A 22,304-nucleotide genomic window follows, 5' to 3' on the forward strand; every position below is an offset into this window, starting at 1 on the left:
CACATCGTTGCCTAGCTTTTGCCCCCAAGTGTCTGTGCAATTACTCATTTTCCTCCAAAGCAACCATCCACATTGGCTCTGAAAGTTGCCTCATTACCAACTGCCTTCCTTAATAGCAAAGCGCTGGGATCTACTACAGTACTGGGTGACTTTTGAAGCACCTCTAAAAGCTGTTTGCGGTTTGCTTGGCTCTCGCAAAGGCTGGCATTCATTCAGGGCGTAACGCCGTAGCCAAAGCCGCAGCATCAGTGTCAAATAGTCTCTTTATCTGCGAGCCCTCTTGGCCCTATCACTTCAAACCTGCCTCCCACTGCCGACAGCGCCAGCAGGTAGCCAGACCACGGAGCCTCGGACATCTGTTCTTCTCGCACTGTTTGTCTATCTGTCTCTCGCTCTCTTCTTCTCTCTCTCCACCGCCTCACTCATACATCACGAGGATCTGATGAATTTCCTCGCAGCGCCCGCCGATTCACACAGAGGCGCAGGCCCGACCCCGGCCGCCCCAAAACACGCGGAGGTGAAGCCGTCCTTGCTCAAGCAACCCGCTTCCGAACTTCCCCACCTAAACCGGCAGTCACACGCTGGGGGGATTTTACGCCGGTTGCTAAGAAATTCCCGTGAGCTGGACGGTCACACAGCGAGGCCTCTCCCTCGCTCTGTGATCCTCGCCGTCCTCCGTGTGTGGGAGAGAGATACGGAGGGAAGGGAAGAGGGCGATCTCATGCGCTGTACACAGACAGGAGGGCAAACAGAAGAGGAGGCTCGCTGCACTCGCCTCGCACAGCCTCACACATAACCTCCTTACCGTTTTCACCGTGACTAAATATGCATGTGCAGAGCAAAAAGCAAGGACACACTCCTACACACACACACACACACACACAAGCATCCGCGCATACATTACTATCACATAAGGGTGGATAATTTGGATCCTGGCACAGCTCATTCACTGCCGACATAATAAAAGCAGACTTTACACTTACACAGTCTCAGCAAGCGCGTGACGGATACAGGAGGTGGCCGAGTTCAATGCCAACCCAAACAAGCACAATATCTTCACAGTATGATATTATTGTAAAAAAAAAATATATATATATGGTAAATGGGGTAAATTACACCCAAGGATGACTCAGAAAACTGCCTTCTACCAAACTAGAACAAGTCCCTCAATAAAACATGCAAGCTATCTTGCCAATGCCTGACAATGCTGTTATGATGTGACCTAGAACAAGCTCAGAGGCGGCGAGCGGACACGTGACGAATAAGTAGAGAGATGAACAGACAGACCGACGGAGCAGCAGGCAGCATAACACAGGTTGCATAACAATGACTTTTGCAGTACAGTACAGCCGGCCTGCCTGTTGATATGTGGGCGCGGGTGACTGCAGGACAATGTGAACTCGCCTTGTGCTGCAGAGCAAATACTACATGGGAGAATGCTGTTGCCATGACAAGAGAGAGCGAGAGAGGGGGGGAGAGAGAGAGAGAGAGAGGGTTGAGAGGCGACAGAGAGGCAGTTTTGCAGCTGAAGAAAGGACGAGAAGAGGGGTTTATCCGATTGGAGAGAGTGAGGAGAAAGAGGGAATAACAGATGAGTCAGCTGCTTGCAATTTTCAGCGCCGAATCAAACAAGCGGTGAAATTACACTGTACAGCCAGCAGCGATGGAGCCGGGCCAAGCTTGGGATAGAAGCACTCCTACATACATGTGCTCCGGCTCTCTCTTCATCCCTCTCTCTCTCTCTTTATATCTCTTGTTTTCCTGCTCTCTCACACGCACACAATCACATCCAGTACAGGTGCTACATCCGTCTATGTTGTCCACCCCCCCCCTCCACCCAGAACAGGATATATATTCTTGTCTGGGACATGAGAAAAGCCCAGATATTGCCCCGGCCCCGGGAGGATTCCCCTGCGGCTCCATGCTAGATGTCTGGCTTCCCACATTCCCACGTGGGAGACGGCGAAGGCTTTGAAATCACTCTGTGTTTTTCGCATGACTCTGCCTCCGCGGCGTTATACAGTCCGCACTCGTGTTGTTGTGCGGTGCTTAGTGCGCTGTCTGTTGCCTGGCGGTCATAAGCTCATCATCCACACACTGTCTCATCAATGCGGTCACACACACACATACCGCTGCCGTTCCTGAGCCTCCGTCCCGCAGTCTACTTCTTTAATGTGAACATGAGAAAGAAACATAATCCCACACACTGGCTATACACTCGCATGATACTTTATTACGACATTCCTAACCAGGTAAACCGGTTTGGCTTGGTTCAGATTGGCGAGGCACAAAATAACCTGCAGACTCCCACTGTGTGCATTCATCATCCTGATGGGCACTTTGACAGCTGTCAGTCATCCCGGTGAATAGGTTCACAGTGTGATGATGTCACGGCCGTGCTGTGTTTGTTTACATCCCTGAGCTGTTGTGTGTGTGTGTGTGTGTGTGTGTGTGTGATATCCTTTTCACATAAATAAATATGCAGAGAGGCGAGGTTTTGACAGATTAATACATCCTGGAGCAAAGTAGGATCTATCTCTCACGCCAAATTACAACATGTTGCTCATTGCAGACTACCATGTATAGAATGTGGGTATGCTAGCATAAACCTGGCTGATAAAAATGCTTCTGTATGATAGATATGGCCTTCCTCTGAAGATAATCTAATCTATGATGACTCGGTTAGTTAGTTTTAGTGAAACTGTTGTTTTCATTTTATCTTTTTAGGCTGTAAATACGGAGCTGTAATGATTTCAGTGAGGCAAAATCAGGCACCATCCGGACATTTGGAGTTGGAGTTTTAGTTATAGAGGGCTTCAGGTGATGTAACACACACTCTGGCGGCCATATTGGAAGTCCTCAGCTCTTAATCAATTAATCATCTTAATTCAAGAGACATGGTTCATTTCTGTGCTGTTTCTGATGCATCTGATTGATTTTGTGATGAGATCATTTCAGCCATTAAGCTAGCTAACCATAGTATCTGGTCAGCTTGGTCTTGTTGATAACACATCTGATTAGCACACTAGCTAACATATCTAGTAGAAGCTAGCGCTACTAGTGGCTAGTAGTCACATTAACACACATCACATGTTAACATTAACATTGGTTGTTTTGCTAAATTTGCCTGGTGGCTAGTTAGCAAGAGCCAAAAGCTTAGATTTTTGTTTAGGCAAGGACTTGGGAAACATATTTCTGTCACATAATACGTTATTTGTATTATTTTTAAGACTTCATGCTCATTTCGCAAAACTTGATGAGACCAGATGCTTTTATCCAGACTTGCAATGAGTGCAACAGCAGAAAAAAACCTCAAAATCCTAGATCATCATTTTTACAAGCCACTGCACCCTTATAGGAGACGGAACAATGTATTCCCGTGAACTTAAAATGATCATATATTACCGAGGAGTGCACTGTGAGGAAATTGGAGCCAAGGAGAAAAGGTAGAAAGGATTATTTTCCACTTTGAGACAGAAACGTATTAGAGCAAATAGTGCAGGAAAATATGGGCGAGTGGGATGTGATTCATGGAGAGAGCAGTCATGCACAGCAGCAGCTCTTCTCATGTCAGGACGGTATGAGCAATTGAGTTGAGTTTTGTTCCAAAATGAGACATCCACCATTTGACAAATAGCGACACTCAGTCTCACAAAAAAAAAAAAATTGCTGGCAAAAAATGCTAACCATTATGTTACTTTTTAAAGGACAGTCAGCAGTGCAGGTGCTTGGTTGATAAAATAACATTTTTTACAGGCTGGATCACCTTTAGAGATTTTGAATGATGAACTGCAGGTAATATTTTCCCTAAAATGGATGTGTAGCATCTAATAAATCCACAAAAACAGGACAAAACCTAAACTCAGCTGTGCCATATTATTATTAATGGACACCAGGCTGATGCCTTCATTATGGATCAAAATATGGCATAACTGAGGTAGTCTTGTCCTGTTTTTGTAGTTTTTTGGAGTGCTGCCATATGTGCTGCCATCCCCATGTCTTTTCATATATTCATTGGAAGCCAAGTTTATACTTTTTGGCAGAGCGCCTAACAAGAAGAAGGTTATGCAAGGAGGCGCACCTGCTCTATGTTTTTCACTGGATATATTGCATTTTACAATTGTGCTCTTTAACTAGACAAAAGCCCTTATGAAATGAGAAAATGGCTGACCTCATACCATCCAATTTGGCCTCTCCGTGAAAAAACAGTGGAACTGCTTTGATCATAACTGGAGTGAATATTGTTTTTGAGGCACGCTATTAAAGCGTATGAGAGAGAGGGGGCTTGAGCATCGGCGTGACTCATTGCAATCAGCTCCATCTCTTCCTCTTTCCATTGCGTTTTCTCCTCCCCCTCTCTCCCTTTTCTTCGTTTCGTTTCTCTCTCGCTTTCTCTCTCCCTCTTACTGCTTCAATCTCACTTCAGTTCAAGTAGGCTTTATTGGCATGGATGGAAGAGAACCCACTATTGCCCGAGCATTTCAGTAAATCGCGAAGCAATTTGTACATTACATTTACCTTAAAAGTGCATCATGGAGACGCTGGGTGCAGGAAAGGAACACGTTTCAGCAAGAAAAGCTTAAATCAGAGCATTAAAGTCCCAGGATCCACTCATTTTAACCTCAATTATGGATGTGCTACTTCACTCTTTTTTGAGTAGTTGTATTACATCGTATTACATCGATATAAAAGTAAAGAAAAATGCAGTGAATACAAGACTTGAAGTGGTACGAACTGACGAAATCAAACAACAGCTTATACAGACACTAAGTTGGATTATGTTGCTTTTATCTAAAGAGACAATGAAAACTTGAAATCACACACACGTCTTCTTCTTCTTCTTCTTCACGACAATGGAGAGTTGTTTCTCTCTCTCTCTCCTACTCTCCAGTCTCTTTCTAAGTCTCTCACTCTCGCTCTGTGTCATGCTCTCTCTTCCTCTGTTTGTCTCCATCTCTCTCTGTCTCTCTCTACCTTGTCAGTCAGTGTGTGTGTGTGTGTGTGTGTGTGTGTGTGTGTGTGTGTGTTGGACAGAGTCAGTGTCAGGGCTAAGTGATTAATTAGTTACAACACGATTTGCCTTTCCTTGACAGGTGAGGCGTGCAGGCTGATGGCCTTTGAACGCCGCTCGCCGCTTGGCGACGTTCCGCCGAGATGAAGCGGGGAGAAAGCGGCAGTGGAAATCGATAGTGTCGGGTTGTGGCGACACAACTTCCCCGTCTCTGTTGCTGGAGAGACAAAAGGCCACCTTTAGGAGTAGATACAGTATGAGAAGGCTGAAAGGAGAGGGTGGAGGAGAGGAGAGGAGAGGAGAGGAGAGGAGAGGAGAGGAATGTATTTATAGGATAGGGCTAAATCCCTCCATCAGACAAACAAAAGCTCTTCCTCTGTCTTTCTTTCTCTCTCTCTCTCTCTCTCTCTCTCTCACACACACACACACACACACATACACACACACACACACAGAAGCACTTATGTTTTCTGCCTAACTGACTCTGTCTAGCTACCTCTGTGCTCCACACACACACCTCCACATTCCTTATTCCTCAGACTCTTTCTCTGCCAGCTATCCACTTCTTACTCTTCTCACTCTCTTCTTTATTTATGCATTTGGCCCCATACACACACACACACACACACACACACACACACACACACACTTTTTTCATCCTTGTCCCTTCCTCTCTGAGCCTTCCCCTTTGCTTTTGCTCTCTCTCTCTCTCTCTGTCTCTCTCTCCCTCCCCTAACTTTTTCTTACTTCTCAAATTATCAAGTGGTTATTTGGGCTTTTAAGAGAATGTATTCGCTTAGCAAGGATCCCCTTCGCCTTCAGTTACAGGAATTTGCAATTATCTCTCAGGCTCGGCACAGCGAGAGGACAACGCCGAGGAGAGCGGCCTCCGAATTCCCACACATATTTTAACATTCGGCTGTGCTTTAAAGTCACACTGCGCCGTTCTGCTAGACTTCCCCGCCACTCTCGTACAACTCTGCAGAGCTGCAGACTCCGTCCCTCTCTCCGTGTGTGTCGATGTGTTATCCTGCCATCTGGGTTCTGCCTGTTCCAGAGGAGGAACGGCTTTAGGCACCCGTTATATAACTGAGGTGTGGGAGAAGGCTGATGATCCATTGACGAATCGATTGGGGCCGCGGAGGGGAAGGTTACGTTCAGAGTGTGTTCTGGGGGAGAGGACTGATTACCTGCTGATGACGATCAGGACCGAGGTCTACTGGATTTCTTGCAAATCATCAACATAACATGAACTTATAGGCTGATGATGATTTACTATGGTGTAGAGACAGCTTTTATTTAAAGTTGTGTTGGCTACAATGATGTGTGTGTAGAATCATACAATCAACACGCCTTTTGTAATCTAATTATTGGTTATTTAATTAGTGCAATGCATTACCAATTTCTGCAACCAGGCTACAGTCATCATGTTGCATGTTTGTTACAACGTACTTCCCATCACTGATTATAGCATAAAGCATGTGGCAAAAAAAAGTGTTAACTCCTTTCAAAGCTGCACTAGGCAACTACATGTTGGTGGCTCCAAATAGATAACTGTTTCAGAAAATTGAACATAATTACTCACAAATTATGTAACGTGATGTCAGTAAGCTGCAACCAGCATGCTCAGGTGTGTGATGCTTAAAGGAAACCAAAGAGACGAGAGAGTTAAAGATCTAACGTTGAGTGAGTCCAGCTTTCTCTGGACTGGAGACAGTTCAGATTTCATTCTTATGTTTTGATTCATCACTTTCCATAGGGTGGATCTATTAGGCGGGGATCGGATGCTCTTCTTTAGCGCTGTCCCATTTTGTGGTTTAGGCTGATAAGTCAAGTGTATTTCAACATAAAAATCTTGCCTTTAATCAGAAACAGTGAAATAAATATGCAGGAATTTGTCTTAATGAGATGAGATTGGGACAGGAGCATTGAAACAGCTCAAATATTGACATAACATAAATGTACTGGCATGTTCAACAGAACGTGACATTCAGAGCCTATATCTATATCACTCTACATACTGTTTATACAAACTGGATTCTGTCAATATGTGTATTCAGGCGGCCTGACATACAGCAGGTTGCAGCTTTACAGAGTGATGGCAGGAGTCCAGCAGTGCCAGCAATACCATAAGGTAGTAGTACTGAGTAGGATGGACATGCATGCAATAAGTCCTGAGCCTTGTGGAGCATGGATATACATAATTCCTCAGGCATATTATATAAAGACTTGTGCAGACATCATTATCAGGCTGTGCAAACAATGCTAGGTAATAATAAGTAGGATGGACTCAGCGGTGAGAGTGGTGAGATTACAGTCCGTGTCAGTGGCCTTGTGCTCAGTGAAGACGTTATGTAAGTTAAAAGTTCCTGGTTCGAATCCCAGAAACTCTCGGTGGGGAAAGTGATTGAGAAACACTCTCCCCTTCCCTCAACTACTATACTGCCGCGGTGCCCTTAAGCACGGCACGTGACCAAGCTCTCAGGTGTGAATCTGTTTAATTTGGGCGGTGTGACGCAGGCCGATGCAGAAAAGAGCATTCGTCCTCGTCAACTTTCCCTGGGTGAGCAAAGTTTAAGGAGTTTAAGGAGGAAGGAATTCAGCTAGACCTGTGCCGATATGAAAGTCTCATATTATCTTGGCCAAATTATCTCGTTATATAATATTATCTTGATAATTACTAATAAGATGGAAGCGTTAGGAGGATTTGACAGGGATGATGACTGATTTATCGCTCGCAGCCTCTTCAGCCATGATTATGTGTTTACCGCAGACTCTTCCTCTATGACGCTGTTCACTTCCCAACAAGGGGTAGAGGATTAGAGGGCTCCTCCTTTCGGGGAAAATAAAACATCAATGGTGACAGATGAGAGAGACCAGGGGCTGTGCTGTGTGCTTGATTATGTGTGCTTTTATTAGACAATTCGACAAAGGCTTTAAACCATCGGTGCCGCCGCAGACTCATCCTAAACCTGTTGTAATGTATTCTAACCTCTCCTGTCTTGTCTCCTTGCCCACAGAAGGGGGTCAGATCAACAACAACGTGGGACCGGGGCCCAACATGGGCCAGCAGCACCCGTACCCCGCCCTCAGCCAGCTGGCTCACGTCTACGAACAGCAGCAGCAGCAGCAGCCGGGCAAGGAGCTCAACAAGTACGCCTCGCTCAAGGCTGTGGGTGAGTGTCTGGGGAGCGGGAGCAGGCCGGGTTGATGGCCGCCATTAACACATCCCCGTCTCAAGGCCGTAACCAACCTTCAAGGCGATGAAAGAAAGTGTCATTTATTTGGTTTCCTTACATTGTGTGAAATGTTTTGTGGTCCGAACAGACAGGGCAGCAGCGTTCAGAGTATTTCTCCAAGGCTGTGCTAGATGTCTGTGGGAGCTATAGGTGATCATCAAAGCCAAGTCGATACGTGTGGAAAATGTTCTTGGCAAGTTGTCTTGGAGAGACGGGCTGTGTGCTTGACTTTGTGCCGTCAATTAAGACACACAGGTGTTGATTTTCCCAGCTGTTTCTGTTGGCTCTATACTGCAGACCGCAGCGCTGTTCGGATGTGATGCGTCGCTCTCGCAATTAGTCTTCTACATTTGTTCTCATCGGCCAAGTCAACCTTCCTTCCGGGGAAGATCCTTCTGGGATCTTTGTCTGTCCTCCATCCTCAAGTGTTCTTTTGTGTTGGAGTTGTACTCCAGCCTTCAGGCATTATGTCAAACACATCATGGAGGACACAAGCATCCATATTGAGAAAGACCCAAGGTCCCAACAAACTTTCAGGGCAATGAAATAAAAAGTGTGGTATGAAAGGAGGACTGTGGCTCAAGTATTTGCTGGGTTTCCTTACAGTATGTGAGATGCTGTGTGGTCCAAACACAAAGGGTAGCAGCGGTCAGAGTGATTTTCCGAGGGTGTGCAGATGTCTGTGGGAACTATGTGACGAAGCGAGCAGGCTTGATTTGACAGGTGTTATTGATTGCACAACCGAAACTGGACGTGCTGTAAAACCTGCAGTAACAGCCTGCTTATCAAGCTGTTTGAGGGCTTAATGCACGCCATCAAATTCAATGAGCTCAGTTACTGGTACAACTGATTTGAATTTCTATCATCACGGCCATATGCTATTGGCAGAGGCATCGCTATTTCATAACCCGAACTTGTTTCAGACTGACTTGTGAATTTTACACGATGTGCCTGTCAGCTTGTTTATGCGGTGCAGGTAGGCCTGCCCAGTGCGCACCTGATTCAGTATGCAGCACACTTACTCCAGATATTACTCTACAAACACTACTAGATGTCTGTATAAACAGATACAAGATGCCATTTGTCTGCTTCTGTGCCTTTTATTAGAAAAATAATCATATAGTGCCTGTCTGTGAAAAGCCTGCTGCATGCCAAGCAGCAAGTGAAATATCTGATTCAGATGACAAATGTAGGTGTGAGCTTCTCCTAACTGTAAATGTAAACGCTCTTCCCTCCCCGACACGCAGCGTGTGGACGTCCCTGACTCATCCTCAGACTTGTGAACAGATTTCCATGCTTGTTTATGCCGGGCATCTCTTTTGTGCAGCAAGAAGACTGAATTTTTTTTTTCTGTTGTATAATTATGGCAACAGTTTATGTAACTGCTAGCAATTCAATTTGAAGGGAAATTGAAAAGGCAGTGATAAGTGATTTGGCCCCATCATTGTTTCACAGGCTTAAAGTGAGCCAAGTTTGTACATTTGGGTTTGCATAAGGCTCTCTGTGCACAAACTGAAGTGGGTCTATGTGATGTGGAAATTATATGCAAACCTTTTAGCGCGTGTCTGTCAATATTCTTCCCCCCCTTCCTCTTCCTCTCCTCTCACAACCTTCTTCTTCTTCTTCTGCTGCTGCTTTATATTCCTACTTTTAAGCTGGCCTTCATCTTCCTCCCACCGCTTCTCCCGTTCCCCACCATTTTCTTTGTTCCCCTTCATCCTGTTTGCTCCTCTACCCTTTAATTTCTCCCCTCATCTTTCTTTCCGCTCATCACCCTCCTCCCTCTCCTCCTCCCTGTCTCCTTCGTTTCCTCTCACCTTTTCTCCTGCTTCTTCCCGTCCTTTCCCCTCTCTTCTTTTCTTCTTCATACCATTACCTTATCATCCTCCTCATCCTACCTTTTCCCCTGCATTCTCCTCCTCCACCTTCTTTTCTTGCTTCTTCTCTCCTTTCTCTCCCCACCCCCCTCCAACACACTCTGCCTCCTCTTCACCCCCTGATCTCTCCCCCTCAATCCATCACGCTCCATCTCGCTCCTTAAAGAATCATTGGGCTGCTAATCTCCATCCTTCCAAACAGCGGCTCATATCTGATTCCATTTCTATAATTGAAGGGAGGCCTTCCCCCTCCTCTACCTTCCCATCTCCTCTCCTCTCCTCTCCTCTCCTCTCTCCCTGCACTCGCACTCACAGCTCACACTTGACTGACAGATTTCCATTCCACAAGTGTTTTTCAAAGAGGCTCCTGTGAAATGATTGGAAACCTATCTAGAGATAGAGAGCTCGGGATGCTGGGATTCCAGGAAGCAAGGTGCCATTACCGTGAGCCAGTGATGTGATGTGCACGTCACGCAGAGAGGAGCTGTGAAGAGTGTGTGTGTCTGTGTGTGTGAGTGTGTGTGTGTGTGTGTGTGGAGTGAGAGAGGGAGAGAGACCCTGACAGAGACAGAGAGAGGGAGAGAGAATAAATGACAGCAAACAAAACCGAAATGCCAGCCGCGCCTCCTTTTGAAGTCACCTTTGTGTGGGCTCCGCTAATCTTGAAGAACATAAATGGACTTTGCTTTTCTTTTCTTCTCCTCCTCTATACGGTCTGCTGTTGTTTCGCTGCCTTGCGACCCCATGAGGAATGGAACCCCTCCTATAAGCTCGATGTTATTTTCCCAACCATTCCCCCTGCTTTTTTTTCTTTTTTTTTTTTCTTTAATTGCCTCTGCCACTTTCCCCAACGGTCCAGCAGCCACAGGCTGAGCAGCTGATAAGCCACACTTCTGTCAATCAATAGCCATCTCCACTGTCCCCCATGCATCTATATAAGGTCACTTTATTGGATTCTAACTGCAGCCGCGGTAAAAACTAACTAATAAAGGGCCTCCGGAGCCAGACCTGTAACTCAACCCAGAAGAGGACACAGCGGGCGTATCAGTCTACTACAAGTACAAATGACCAATTATAGCCCGCGTCTAGCGCGCGTCTGCCCCGCTAAGCCTAACGACCGCCATAAAACCCTAAAGACACGTCGCGTTCCTATACACGCCTCTTAATAAGTTAGTCTTTCACTGACAGTCTGCAAAGTAAATCTTCAGTAATTGGGAACAGGATCACTCAGCCTTTTTTTTTTTTTTTTTTTTTTTTTCATCCTTTTTATCACGCTTGCTCATTTCCTGCAGTACCCCGCTTCTCATTCACACAGTTACACACACGTGGGAAAGTGGAAAAGTCTCTGAAACGGCATTTAGATGAAAATGGGACACGAAAACTCTCCATTGAAACCCAGACTAATGAAATTCTTTTACAGCTCTTTAAGGCAGAGTGACCCACTTCACATATTCAGTAGGGGAAACTCGGGGATGCATTACTGCCTTCAAATGAAGAATTAATTTATAGAAACATGCACTACCAGTCAAAAGTTTGGACACACCACATTTTTCTTTATTTTTACTATTTTCCACATTTTAGAATAATAGCAAAGACCTCAAAACTATGAAATAACACAAATGGAATTATGCAGCGACCAAAAAAAGTGTTAAACAAATCAAAACTATCTTATATTTTAGATTCTTTAAAGTAGCCGCCCTTTGCCTTGATGGAAAGGCAAAGGCTTTGGAAAGAAATTCATACATAGGATCAACTTCACTATTTATTGATTGTCTAATTGATTGTCTAAGAAACTAATTTCAAGTATTGAAGCAGAAGCCTTTAGATCAAAATGGCTTTAAGATAACAAAAACATTCAATCAGGTGTGTCCAAACTTTTGACTGGTAGTGTATTTTAATAATTAAATGAATAAATAAAATGGCAGTGGCAGTAGACAACATGATTGGCTGATATCCAATAGTTAATAAAAAAGCAGACCGATTTACTTAAAGTCAAACCCTAATAAAGTCTTTATGTTCCTGCGCTGTGGGACTGTGCAGAATCTGTACTTAATTCAGTGTTTTTGGGGGGTTTTGAGGATGCATAACGTGTGGCGGTCTCTGCGGGTCGCTGGCCTTTAGCAGGCGGCGGCACGCGGAGCCACAGCGTGCGACGGCGCCGTTTTCTGTTTCCACTCACGTCCGCCGCTGGATGTGCACGCCGCTGTGCCGACCGCCGCTGGATTGATTCACCTGTCGCCTGAGCGGGTTTGATCCCCGGGGTGGCGTGTAGCGGCGGCGGCGACGCGGCGGGTGAGGCTCCGCTCGCCCTCTGCCTCCCTTCCCTCCCCCCTCCCCCCCTCAAACCAACCAACCCCGCTCTCCGTTCACGGGCCCTCGCTCGTTTCTCTCCCGTTCACAGAGCGATAAACTAGATTTATAGTTACAGCGGCAAAGCAAACTCGCTGAGTGTGTTAACTTTATCTTCAAGGACGTGCAGGCGACAGGGGCTAAAGAGTAATGACTCGACTGTGAACGTGAATCAGACGGAAAAAAGGTCACATTTCTCCGTGATAAGAGAGACTGTAGCTGGGCGACAGTGACTGACAGAAAGAGGAATAAATGGGAGGCATTAAACATAACTGCTCCGAGGCTGGAGAAACACACCCACACACACACTAACACACACACACACACACACACACACAGGCATCCAGAAATCAGAAGGCTACAAGTCTTATTGGAAGGATAAAGGATAGTGCAGCTGATGCTCCTGTGTGTGTGTGTGTGTGTGTGTGTGTGTGTGTGTGTGTGTTTGCATGTGTGCCTGTGTGTGTGCATATGTGTGTATATATATATATACTGTATATCTATATGTGTACATGTTTCCTCTTTACTCTTAACCCCTTAAACAATATTAAACTCGTTCCCTCTCAACACCAAGGTCCAGTTCAGTGTGTCTTCAGGCTTTTTTTTTTTTTACAACTGTCTCGTCTGAAAGATAAATGTCAAGTGCTGCGTAAGTAACACCCGATCTATAGCTTTATATCAGAAGGCGCTCGGGCGTTCCTTAAGCGCGCTCCGAAAATAGCGCTGACCTTATTTTTCTCTGTAGGAATGTGGAGGCTAAGAGTCGACAGCAAGGTCTCCTCAGAAAAACCAGGAATAAAAGCAACGTGATTTCAATGAGCGAGGACGAAAGACATTTTCATATAACTTAACTGAAAAAAATAACTGAGATAAAGCAATTGAACTTGAAGAAATTAAAAGAATTTCATAAAAGTTATCTTTTAGTTTGGAGCTTTCAGTTTGGAGCTTTTTTCCCCCTTTAAAGTGATGTTGAGCTTTGGTAGTGTCCTGGGTTGTGTCTCTTCCTCCATGATAAAACCCCCAAATCAGTGATTCTCTGTGATCTGTTGCTCCAGTAGAGGCGATTGGAGAATTGTGTTTTTTTTCTCTCTCCATTCACTGCCATTGTATGGAGGAACAGTCTGAAAATCACACAAACAAAGCAGATTTTGACAATATACAGTATGTCATGCTGTTGAACTGTGGTCAAGTGAATCGCTTTCTTTATGTTTATTAAACCTTTCAGTTTGAACAAGTGTAACACCGACATCTGGTCGGAGGAAACTTATGCCTGATAGAACAAAGAAAATAATCTGTTTACCAATAATTGTAAATAGGCCAAGAATTTGCTTTGTTCACGTTCGTTTATGTGCTAGAAGATGATTTTCAGACTGTTCCTCCATACAATGACAGTGAATGGAGAGAGAAAAAAAACGCAATTCTCCAATCTCGTCTACCGGAGCAACAGATAACCGAGAATCACTGATTTTGGGGTTTTATCATGTCCAGGAAGCACAAAGTTCAACATCACTTTAATAGAACATCCTACCGCTACACAGAAATTAGGCATTCTCTGTGTTTTATCAGGGAGGAAGAGGCGACAACATTACAATCTTTCCTTCTTTTGTCACTCCTCCAAGATGATGGCATCTATATTCAGGTGTTTCCAGCCGCCCTGGATCCCTGCCTGGGTTAACAGTTATATGGGCAGAATGAAGGTAGCAGGGTTAGAGGATATGGATTTGTTATTGTTGCTGCTCGGCTGTGGGAAAATGAGAGGGTGGCAGCCGACTGCATGACCTTCTCAAAGTGTGAGAGGAAAAATAAAGAGTCACAGTATGGCATGTTTTCTATCCTTATGTTCTAATGAAAGACTGGCAACCTGCGAGACTGCGTGTGCGTGTGTGTGTGTTCTCATGTACGCATGTCTGAGTCCGTGTTCTTCAGCTGATCAATAGACAGACAGACAGATTGCTGCAAGTCCTATTTTATGAATCACACTCGCTAACCATTTTCTATTCTTTCTGTTCCACCGTGACAAAACAGAGGAGTTGATGACATTTTTTTTGACTGACACTGTACAAAAGAGAAAACAGCCCAATTATATGAAGAGAATTCACTTAGATTTCAACAATTAACCCAAGCTTTCAGCTGCGCTCTTTTTGCTCCTCTCTTTTCTCTACTTAACATTTTCATTAACCTTCTGTTTCTCTCGCTCTCCCTCTTCCCTCAGCGGCCAAGTACAACGGTGAACTCTACAACAAGCGCCGTCTCATGGTGGAGCTGCCAGCTAAAGGCGGCCTTCCTCTGCAGCCCATGGGCACCATGAGACCCTCCATGAGCAACATGTCCTCCATGAGTCCTCCGATGACCACCAACCCCATGGTCTCTAACCCCATGACCTCCAACCCCATGAACCCCAGCATGACCCAGATGACCACCATGACCCCCATGACCTCCATGGCGCCCATGACCTCCATGACGCCCATGACCTCCCTGGCGCCCATGACCTCCATGACTCCCATGACCTCCCTGGGCCCGCTGACCCCGGAGCCGGTGGCCACCTACGTCACGGAGATGCCCAGCATCTCGTCCGTCTCGACCCTCCCCACCGAGCGGCACGGAGCCGGCGGCGGGGGAGGAGGGGGACTCAAGCCGAACGGCCAGAAGCCCAAAGGCGGCCACGGCCACGCGGCCCACGGCGCCCACGGCGCTCACGGAGCTCACGGCGCTCACACTCACGCTCACGGCCACAGTAGCAAGGGGCCGGGACTGGGGGCCACCTCCATGGCACACATGACTGGGACCATGCCGGGCGGCTCGTCCATGGGCATGTCCAGGGCCGCCGAGGCCGCCATGGGCTCCGGTTCGGCTACCATGAGCCACCCGCTGGCGTACAGCTCCAACACCATCGCGGCGGGGCAGGGGATGGGGATGGGGATGGGGCTGGGGCTGAAGGGCTGGGACGGGACTGAGACGGTGGGGCGCCGGAAGGCCTACGGCCACAAGAGGCCCCAGTGCACCGTGCTGGAGCAGAACCAGCTGCATGGCACCAGGGGCCACAGCCACAGCCAGCACTTCCTCCCCACGCAGCCCTACTTTGTCACCAACAGCAAGACGGAGGTGACCGTGTGAGAGGAAGAGGGGGGCAGCGAGGGGGAAGGACGCGTGTGGAGTGGTGGCACAAGCGAGCTATGAAAGGAGACAGCAACTCCAGGTGCGGCCTAAGGTGCAGAGATGTGTGTGTGTTTATGTGAAGAAGTTTAGGTTTGTCGTTACTGGTGAATGATCGTCAACGCGGCGGTGCGGCAGTGACGCTGTGTCTGTTACCGTGTTGAGCGGTCCTCGTTTCACAAGGAGAGAGCCGACCAATCAAAACACTGAACAGACCTTTGTTGTCGAGAGTATGTGGACAGCGACCAAGTTGGTGGCATCTGTAACCATGACAACAAAGAGCCCACAGAGCAGGGAGGTTTGTTGTCTGTGCACTTGTGGTGATATTTGAGTGTTGTCTCACAGCTAATATCTACTGGGTAAAGATAACAACATCGAAGCGTTACAGTGCGACGATCACACAGCTGATACAAAAAAACGGGAAACTGCGGACATTTCCGTGGATTGACTTTGCGAACCAAACCTGACAAGCAATATAAAGGATCAAGCGAAAAGCACCGAAGCATCGTAGGAAAAGGGGGGGGAAATACGACGTGTTTGCGCCCATATGAGCCGCAAGCCTCACAACAAGAGTTCAGCTTAGCTAGCCAAACAAAGCGACGGACGGCTCGGAAAGAAATAACACACCCCTTACGATTCACCCCGACCGTCCCGAAGGCTTTGGAACAGACGCGTGATGAGGGCGCTGGGCTTTGGACCGCTGGCATGCGGGGGCTTTGTACTGTGTGCTATTCAGAAACGCCTCGGAAAAGCTCTGCGGCTGAAGGTTGCCCTTTTCCGCGAGGCTCCAGCACAGAGAATGGAGGCTGTCGCACCGGCATTGTTCTGTTCTGATCTCATCTGCTTGGTGACAGCTGGCCCAGGGGAGGGAGGAGGAGGCAGGGAGGCAGCATCTGGATGGTACCGCAGCATGCAGAGTCTCCTTGGAGGGAACATCATTCACACACATTCACACACACACACACACACACATGCACGCATCCAGAAACGTGCACACGCAAATACATGCCTTCACACAAATACCTGCAGGAACATACAGAAACACAGCACACAGCAGGGTTCGACCGATACGGGTTTTTGAAGGATGATATCAATACCAATATTTTTAGACTTAAGTTAAATAGCTTATATTTTGTGTCGGTATTCATTATCTTCCAATTTGACCATTTTCATGCCAGAAAGTTCCAAGTGTTTAGTGTTTTCCCTCAGAAACGGTGGAAAGGCCTCTGAAGTATTAAGTATTTATTCCTTAAGGCAGGGTGGGCCACTGCACCTATTCAATGGTAGGGGAAATTCTGGGATACAGTAAACCTTTAAATGAAGAATTAATTTACAAAAAAACATTATTGAACAGTAAAACGAATGAATCAAATGTGCAAAGAAAGTCAAATGTCATTGCAGGTTTTACAGACTGTTATTATGTAGCTGTGATCAGGGAAGAATCTCTATCACATCAACAGTGGACAGCATGACTGGTCTATATCCAATATTTATTAAAAGACCAATATCAGCCCAATATGTCGGTCTAAACCTAGAACAGAAGCACACATAGATGCCCATGGGTCAACTTTTATTAGGTGGAGCAAACCCTACATCTTATTTCTGCACAGTGTCTGCATAGCATGTTTCCACTGGGAACTCGCTCGAGTTTCTAGACCAGAGGAAGAAACTACTGTGTAAATGTGGATATAACAGGGCTAAAAATATCACAGTTATTATTGGTGATATAAGACACTGCCACGAGAAACTAGGCTTGATTAGATCGCTCCCTATACTCATGCTCTAGCTGAAATAAAACATCACAACCAGCAGATGATGAATATCTGGGTTGCTTGAATCTAGCATAGAAATAAATGCTCAAGTTTGACAAATTCCTAAGTAACGGGGTAAATCTTCCAAGTCTCCTAGCCTTCTTGCATCTTTTTGTGATGAAGTGAGAGGTTAAGAGGCTTATTAGAAAGTGGCTGCACCCTTGTTATCTAAACTGCCCTCTATCCACCTCCAAGACCCCCTCTTCACACGTGGCATTAACACACGTCTCGGGTGATCGGATTGTAATCGGAAAGCGCTTAACCGCTTAAAAATACAGGTGTACCACCCGAGATTCACCCAAGATGCATTGAGGACGGATTGTAATCTGATCGGCCAAACCAGCTCCGGAGGTAGTGAGGGACGCACCTGGCCACATTAGCACAAATGTGTAAAATATCTCCAATCCACATATAGGAGCTGTGTAAATGGAAATAATCTTTTGCGTGAATCCAACCAGGAAGCACAAGCAAAACAAACAGGCAGCAGGCAGTAACATATTACCATATTAAGTGCATGACAATCTAGTGAGGGAAAAAGAAATCAGATTTTGTGTACCGGAGATGCATTTTAACGCCAGGTGTAAACATAATCCAGCTACATTAGATCGGCCTCACAGCTTCAAAAATCAAAATTCAAATGAAACAACTAAGGCAGTTCACTGCAAAAAATGTCCATCTTAACAAATCATTTAACAATCAATTAACAATCAGTTTTCTAGAAATGAGTGTCAGTATCTTGAAACCAGTCAGAATAAGGCAGATCACTGCACTACTATCAAGAAAATGACTCTTGATTCTACAAAATTCTTGAAACAAATTGATTTGCATTGGAAACAAAGCAAATTATCAAACCCCACTGGCAGATTTTTTCACTTATTTGAAGAAAATTACAGGACTCAATAATAGACAAAATGACTTGTTAAGATTGAGATTTTTTTCAGTGTTGAGTGTTTGTGTAAACTCCTGTCTCGGCAGGTTTAAGATAAGGAGTTATTTCTGCAGCACAGCCTCATGCTGTGGATCCCCTGCTGTGTCGGGACGCATGGCAGCAAACCTGAGACCAATTTGAAGCCATGGAACTGGATTTGAGAGGTCATTAGAGCATAAAGATAAGGCACCTATACACCCTCAACACACACACACACACACACACACACACACCACATTAATACAGGGTGGACTCTGCTCTGTGGCCATACAGTGCTTTCCTCCTGCTCCCATAATGCACCACAGACAGATAAAGAGTCAGTAGTATTCTGTCACTGCGCCTGTTGTACATGAAAGACTGTAAAACTCCAGACCTTGGCCCTTTGTAGCGATAACCGATATTATGCTTTTTTTTATATATATACTGTATATGTATATGTATTGCCTTCTCTCTCTCTCTCTCTCTCTCTCTCTTTCGCTCTTTCTTTCTTTTCATCCTTCCTCTCTTCTCCGCTCCCTCCATGTCTGAATGGAAGACCTTCAGAGCGGGAATATCTGGGAGAAAGGAAGGTGGGGCTGTGATGAATCTTTTGTGTGATGTCGGAGTGCGGCGGTGATGAGGACGATGAGACAGTGAATAATGATTCACCCCCACCTTGGAAGACAAGATTGGTTTCCCCATGTGCGTTGTTCTAGCAAGAAATATAAGTGATTGATTCTGTGTGCCAAAAAATGTAATTCAGTTTGCAATTTTGTACCATTGTGTGTCCTCTTGAACACTGCACACATTTTCACTTTGACTTTGTGTGTGTGTGTGTGAGTGCGTGTGAAAACCAACATTGGCATTTGACTATTATCTCTGAAGAAGTCAAAACTCAAACGAGCAAACCAAACAAAGCAAACCGTACCGAACTGGAGTCCAAAAATCCTGTAAACCTGTTTGTATTCAATGAGAATCCTTTGTTTCCCTTCTTTTCCTCCTCCCCCTGTTTCTCTTGCCCTTTTCTTGACAGCGGGTAGTTTTGTCTGTGACAGCGAGAGTTGAGAAGCAGGTCAATGTTTGCTCAGGATGTGCATTATCGGACCCAATTGACTTAATCCAGCAATGCGGAAATCTGGAAATATGAACCCTCCTCGCCGCCCCGCACCGCTCGATCCTTAAAGCTCGCCCCGGCTCTGAAAAGCAGCGGCTGGAACAATCGGTAAGCAGGCGGAGCAGTGGAAACAGTCGGTAAACAAACACCCCCACCCCCCATAACAACCAAAATAAACCTGATGGAAGCTGGGAATTGGTTGCACCGGCTGGGTCGCGGTTGATAGGGTCAGGACACAGATGAGTGGGTTCAGGAAACAGTCACGTCTGACATTTTTCCTCTGACGAGTCTGTCAGACAAAAAATGTCAGAGCAGAGACAAAAGGACACAGTTAGAAAGTCAGCCGGCTCAAAGCAGTCAGTTCAATTAGACAGCCGGTCAGTCAGCGCTCCTGAGCGGCTCCCAGAGTGACCGCTCCTGTCTGCCGCTGCCCGTATCTGCATTCATTAAAGTGATAAATTTCATGATTTCGGCGACACCATTGTTTTGGTGATTTGCGCCCACTGGCCCAACATAACAATAAAGACACTCAGTGTAGACTGTGGCTAATAAACAACATTGAAACCTACCTACATCTGCATCACTCCTCATCGTCCCTCTCATCTTAAGGTTTTCATCTTTCATGGTGACGCCGATGTTCACTCTAGTTTTATTTATTTATTTATTTATTTATGGTTTATTTGATAGGGACAGATACAATATACATAGACAAACTGAGAACAGCTATCCGATGCAAGTATCCTAGTGTTTATAGCGGATGCTAATTTGCAACACCCGTCCCTAGAAGGGCTTTTGTGAAAATAAGAGATTAAAACAACAGTGAGGTAAAAAGAAGGTAAACCGAGTACAGCAAGCTACAATAGAGCACAAGGTAAAAAAAAAAAAAAGGTAAACTGAGTACAACAAGATACCATAAAACACGGAGACAGTCGCTTTCCCTTTTAGCAGCTCGCCTTCCTCTGATCCGTTTCGTTTTCCTTGGATTTTCTGTCGATGAAGTTTGAGTTTCTGTCTTTTCTTTGTCCTTTCGGCCATGGTGGCTCCCGCCGCTCATGCTAACTACCCAGTTCTTCTTCTTCTGTTTATTCCAAACAAACCGCTGTTGCTGCTGCTGGAATCTTAAAACGCATCGCTTCTTGTGCGGCAGAGAGTTTTTCCCGGGAAAGAGGGATCCCGTCACAGGTGTCTAGAACAGCGAATGTAAAGGCTTTCCTGATATAGGTTGAATCACAATTGCATGGTATTAATTGGCAATATAGAATAGCAAAACGGACATTTAGTTCTTTGAAAACTTTGCAGACTTTTACTTTAAAGAGCAGGAACACTGATTAGCGTTAAGTCAGAAAACAGTTGACCAAAAATTCACTCAGCCAGCTCTGTAGTAGCAGCCATCTTGGCATTAAGGCAGAAGCAGACAGGTAAACACTTCCTAATCTTTCACCACACCATAGTTACCTGCCTTCTTCTCCCTGTTTAGCAGGCCCTGATGCCTTTGTATCCGATACCACAGAGGAAGTAATATCCGGCGCCGACCCGGCCCCACCACCTCACGCGTCTCCACCGCGGCCAATTGCAAGTACAACTTTTAGAGATAACCACGCAGTGTGAACTCATTGCTCCGGCCCAGCCGGGTCCTGATTGCCCTGTGGGTGCACTGCCTGCCACAAATCAAAGGTTTTCTGTGTGGTTTTTTTTTTTTTCTGCCTGGCTGAATGGAAGCGAAATGAAGAGTGGAGGCGCAATTGGCCTAATTACCAGAATCAGACCCACTCATTCTCTCGACTCCCGAGTTACGAGGCGCCGCGGTTCACCGGTGCATTGATCAGGAACAGGAATCAGGCCAGCCAGCCATGCAGCCTGCAGCCGCGTGGTGTTAACGCTTCTGCTGAGTACGGTTTGGCCTTTTGACCTGGGGTGAAAAACGAGAATTACAGTGTAGGCCTACTCCTAAAGCTTTAAAGATTTTGATTTTAAAATACCCCTGTCTTTTAAGCTTAAATCACAAAGCGGGGCTGCATTAGAGAAGAGTGAGCCATCTCTCCTAACTGAGACCCCACAGATTCGCCCTGTTTAACCAAATGCAATTCTTAAAAACTTCTCTGTCCACATGAAGTGACGAATCAAAACTTAAGTCTCCAAACTGCCTCCTGAACAGCAGTGAGCAGCGCTTTGTCCAGAGAAATCTGGACTCGCCAACATTAGATCTTTTCCTCTCTCGTCTCTTTGCTTTCCTTTGGTATAAAGCATCACAGACCGGCCGGGTTACAGGATTTCTGGGTATTGAGGTTCAAATTTGAAACCAATTACCTCTTGCTGCCATTTGTAGCCGCCAACGTGTGAAGTTGCCTAGTATAGCTTCAACCCTCCATGATTTGCTATAAATGGATCTATAGACCCACTCCCATGAGAACAATTATCAAAAATAGAAACGCAACCAGCAATCATCACAGAGAGAAATCCTGAAATAAGTCTTGCCATCTAAGGGCACACGTTCTTGATGAATAGTATTTTGATTCTTCCACCTGGAGGTGAGAAGTTTGAGCATTTGTGAGTTAGTCGGTGGGCTTGAAGAGAGCTGAGGAGCAAGAGCAGGAGATGAGAAAGAGAGAGAGAGACTTTGACTTTTGCCGTCCTTTAATGAAGCATCTCACAACAAGACAGAGGGAAAACTAGAAGGGAAAAAAAACGCCTTAAAGACTCTCCCACACAGCGACACACACCCACACACACAAAACACACACAGACACAGACACCAGCAACAACACAACACACAAATCGACACTGCCAGTAGCCCACACAAGCACAACTGAGAGAGAGAGAGAGAGAGAGAGGCAGACAGAGAG

At 45.8% G+C, this 22,304-nt stretch overlaps 1 protein-coding gene across 1 annotated transcript in view; it reads left to right on the plus strand.

Moving 5' to 3' along the window:
• The window catches only part of shisa9a (shisa family member 9a), a 39,534-nt gene extending 23,944 nt beyond the window's left edge, over positions 1–15,590 (plus strand). Inside the window, exons 3-4 of the mRNA XM_071905190.2 lie at positions 8,032–8,187; positions 14,689–15,590. Of these exons, the coding sequence (XP_071761291.1) occupies positions 8,032–8,187; positions 14,689–15,590 (1,058 nt within the window). The remainder of the gene's footprint in view (positions 1–8,031; positions 8,188–14,688) is intronic.
• The last annotated feature ends 6,714 nt before the right edge of the window (positions 15,591–22,304 follow it).

Source organism: Centroberyx gerrardi, chromosome 20 (assembly GCF_048128805.1).
Source record: "Centroberyx gerrardi isolate f3 chromosome 20, fCenGer3.hap1.cur.20231027, whole genome shotgun sequence".
Classification (NCBI taxonomy): Eukaryota; Metazoa; Chordata; class Actinopteri; order Beryciformes; family Berycidae; genus Centroberyx; species Centroberyx gerrardi.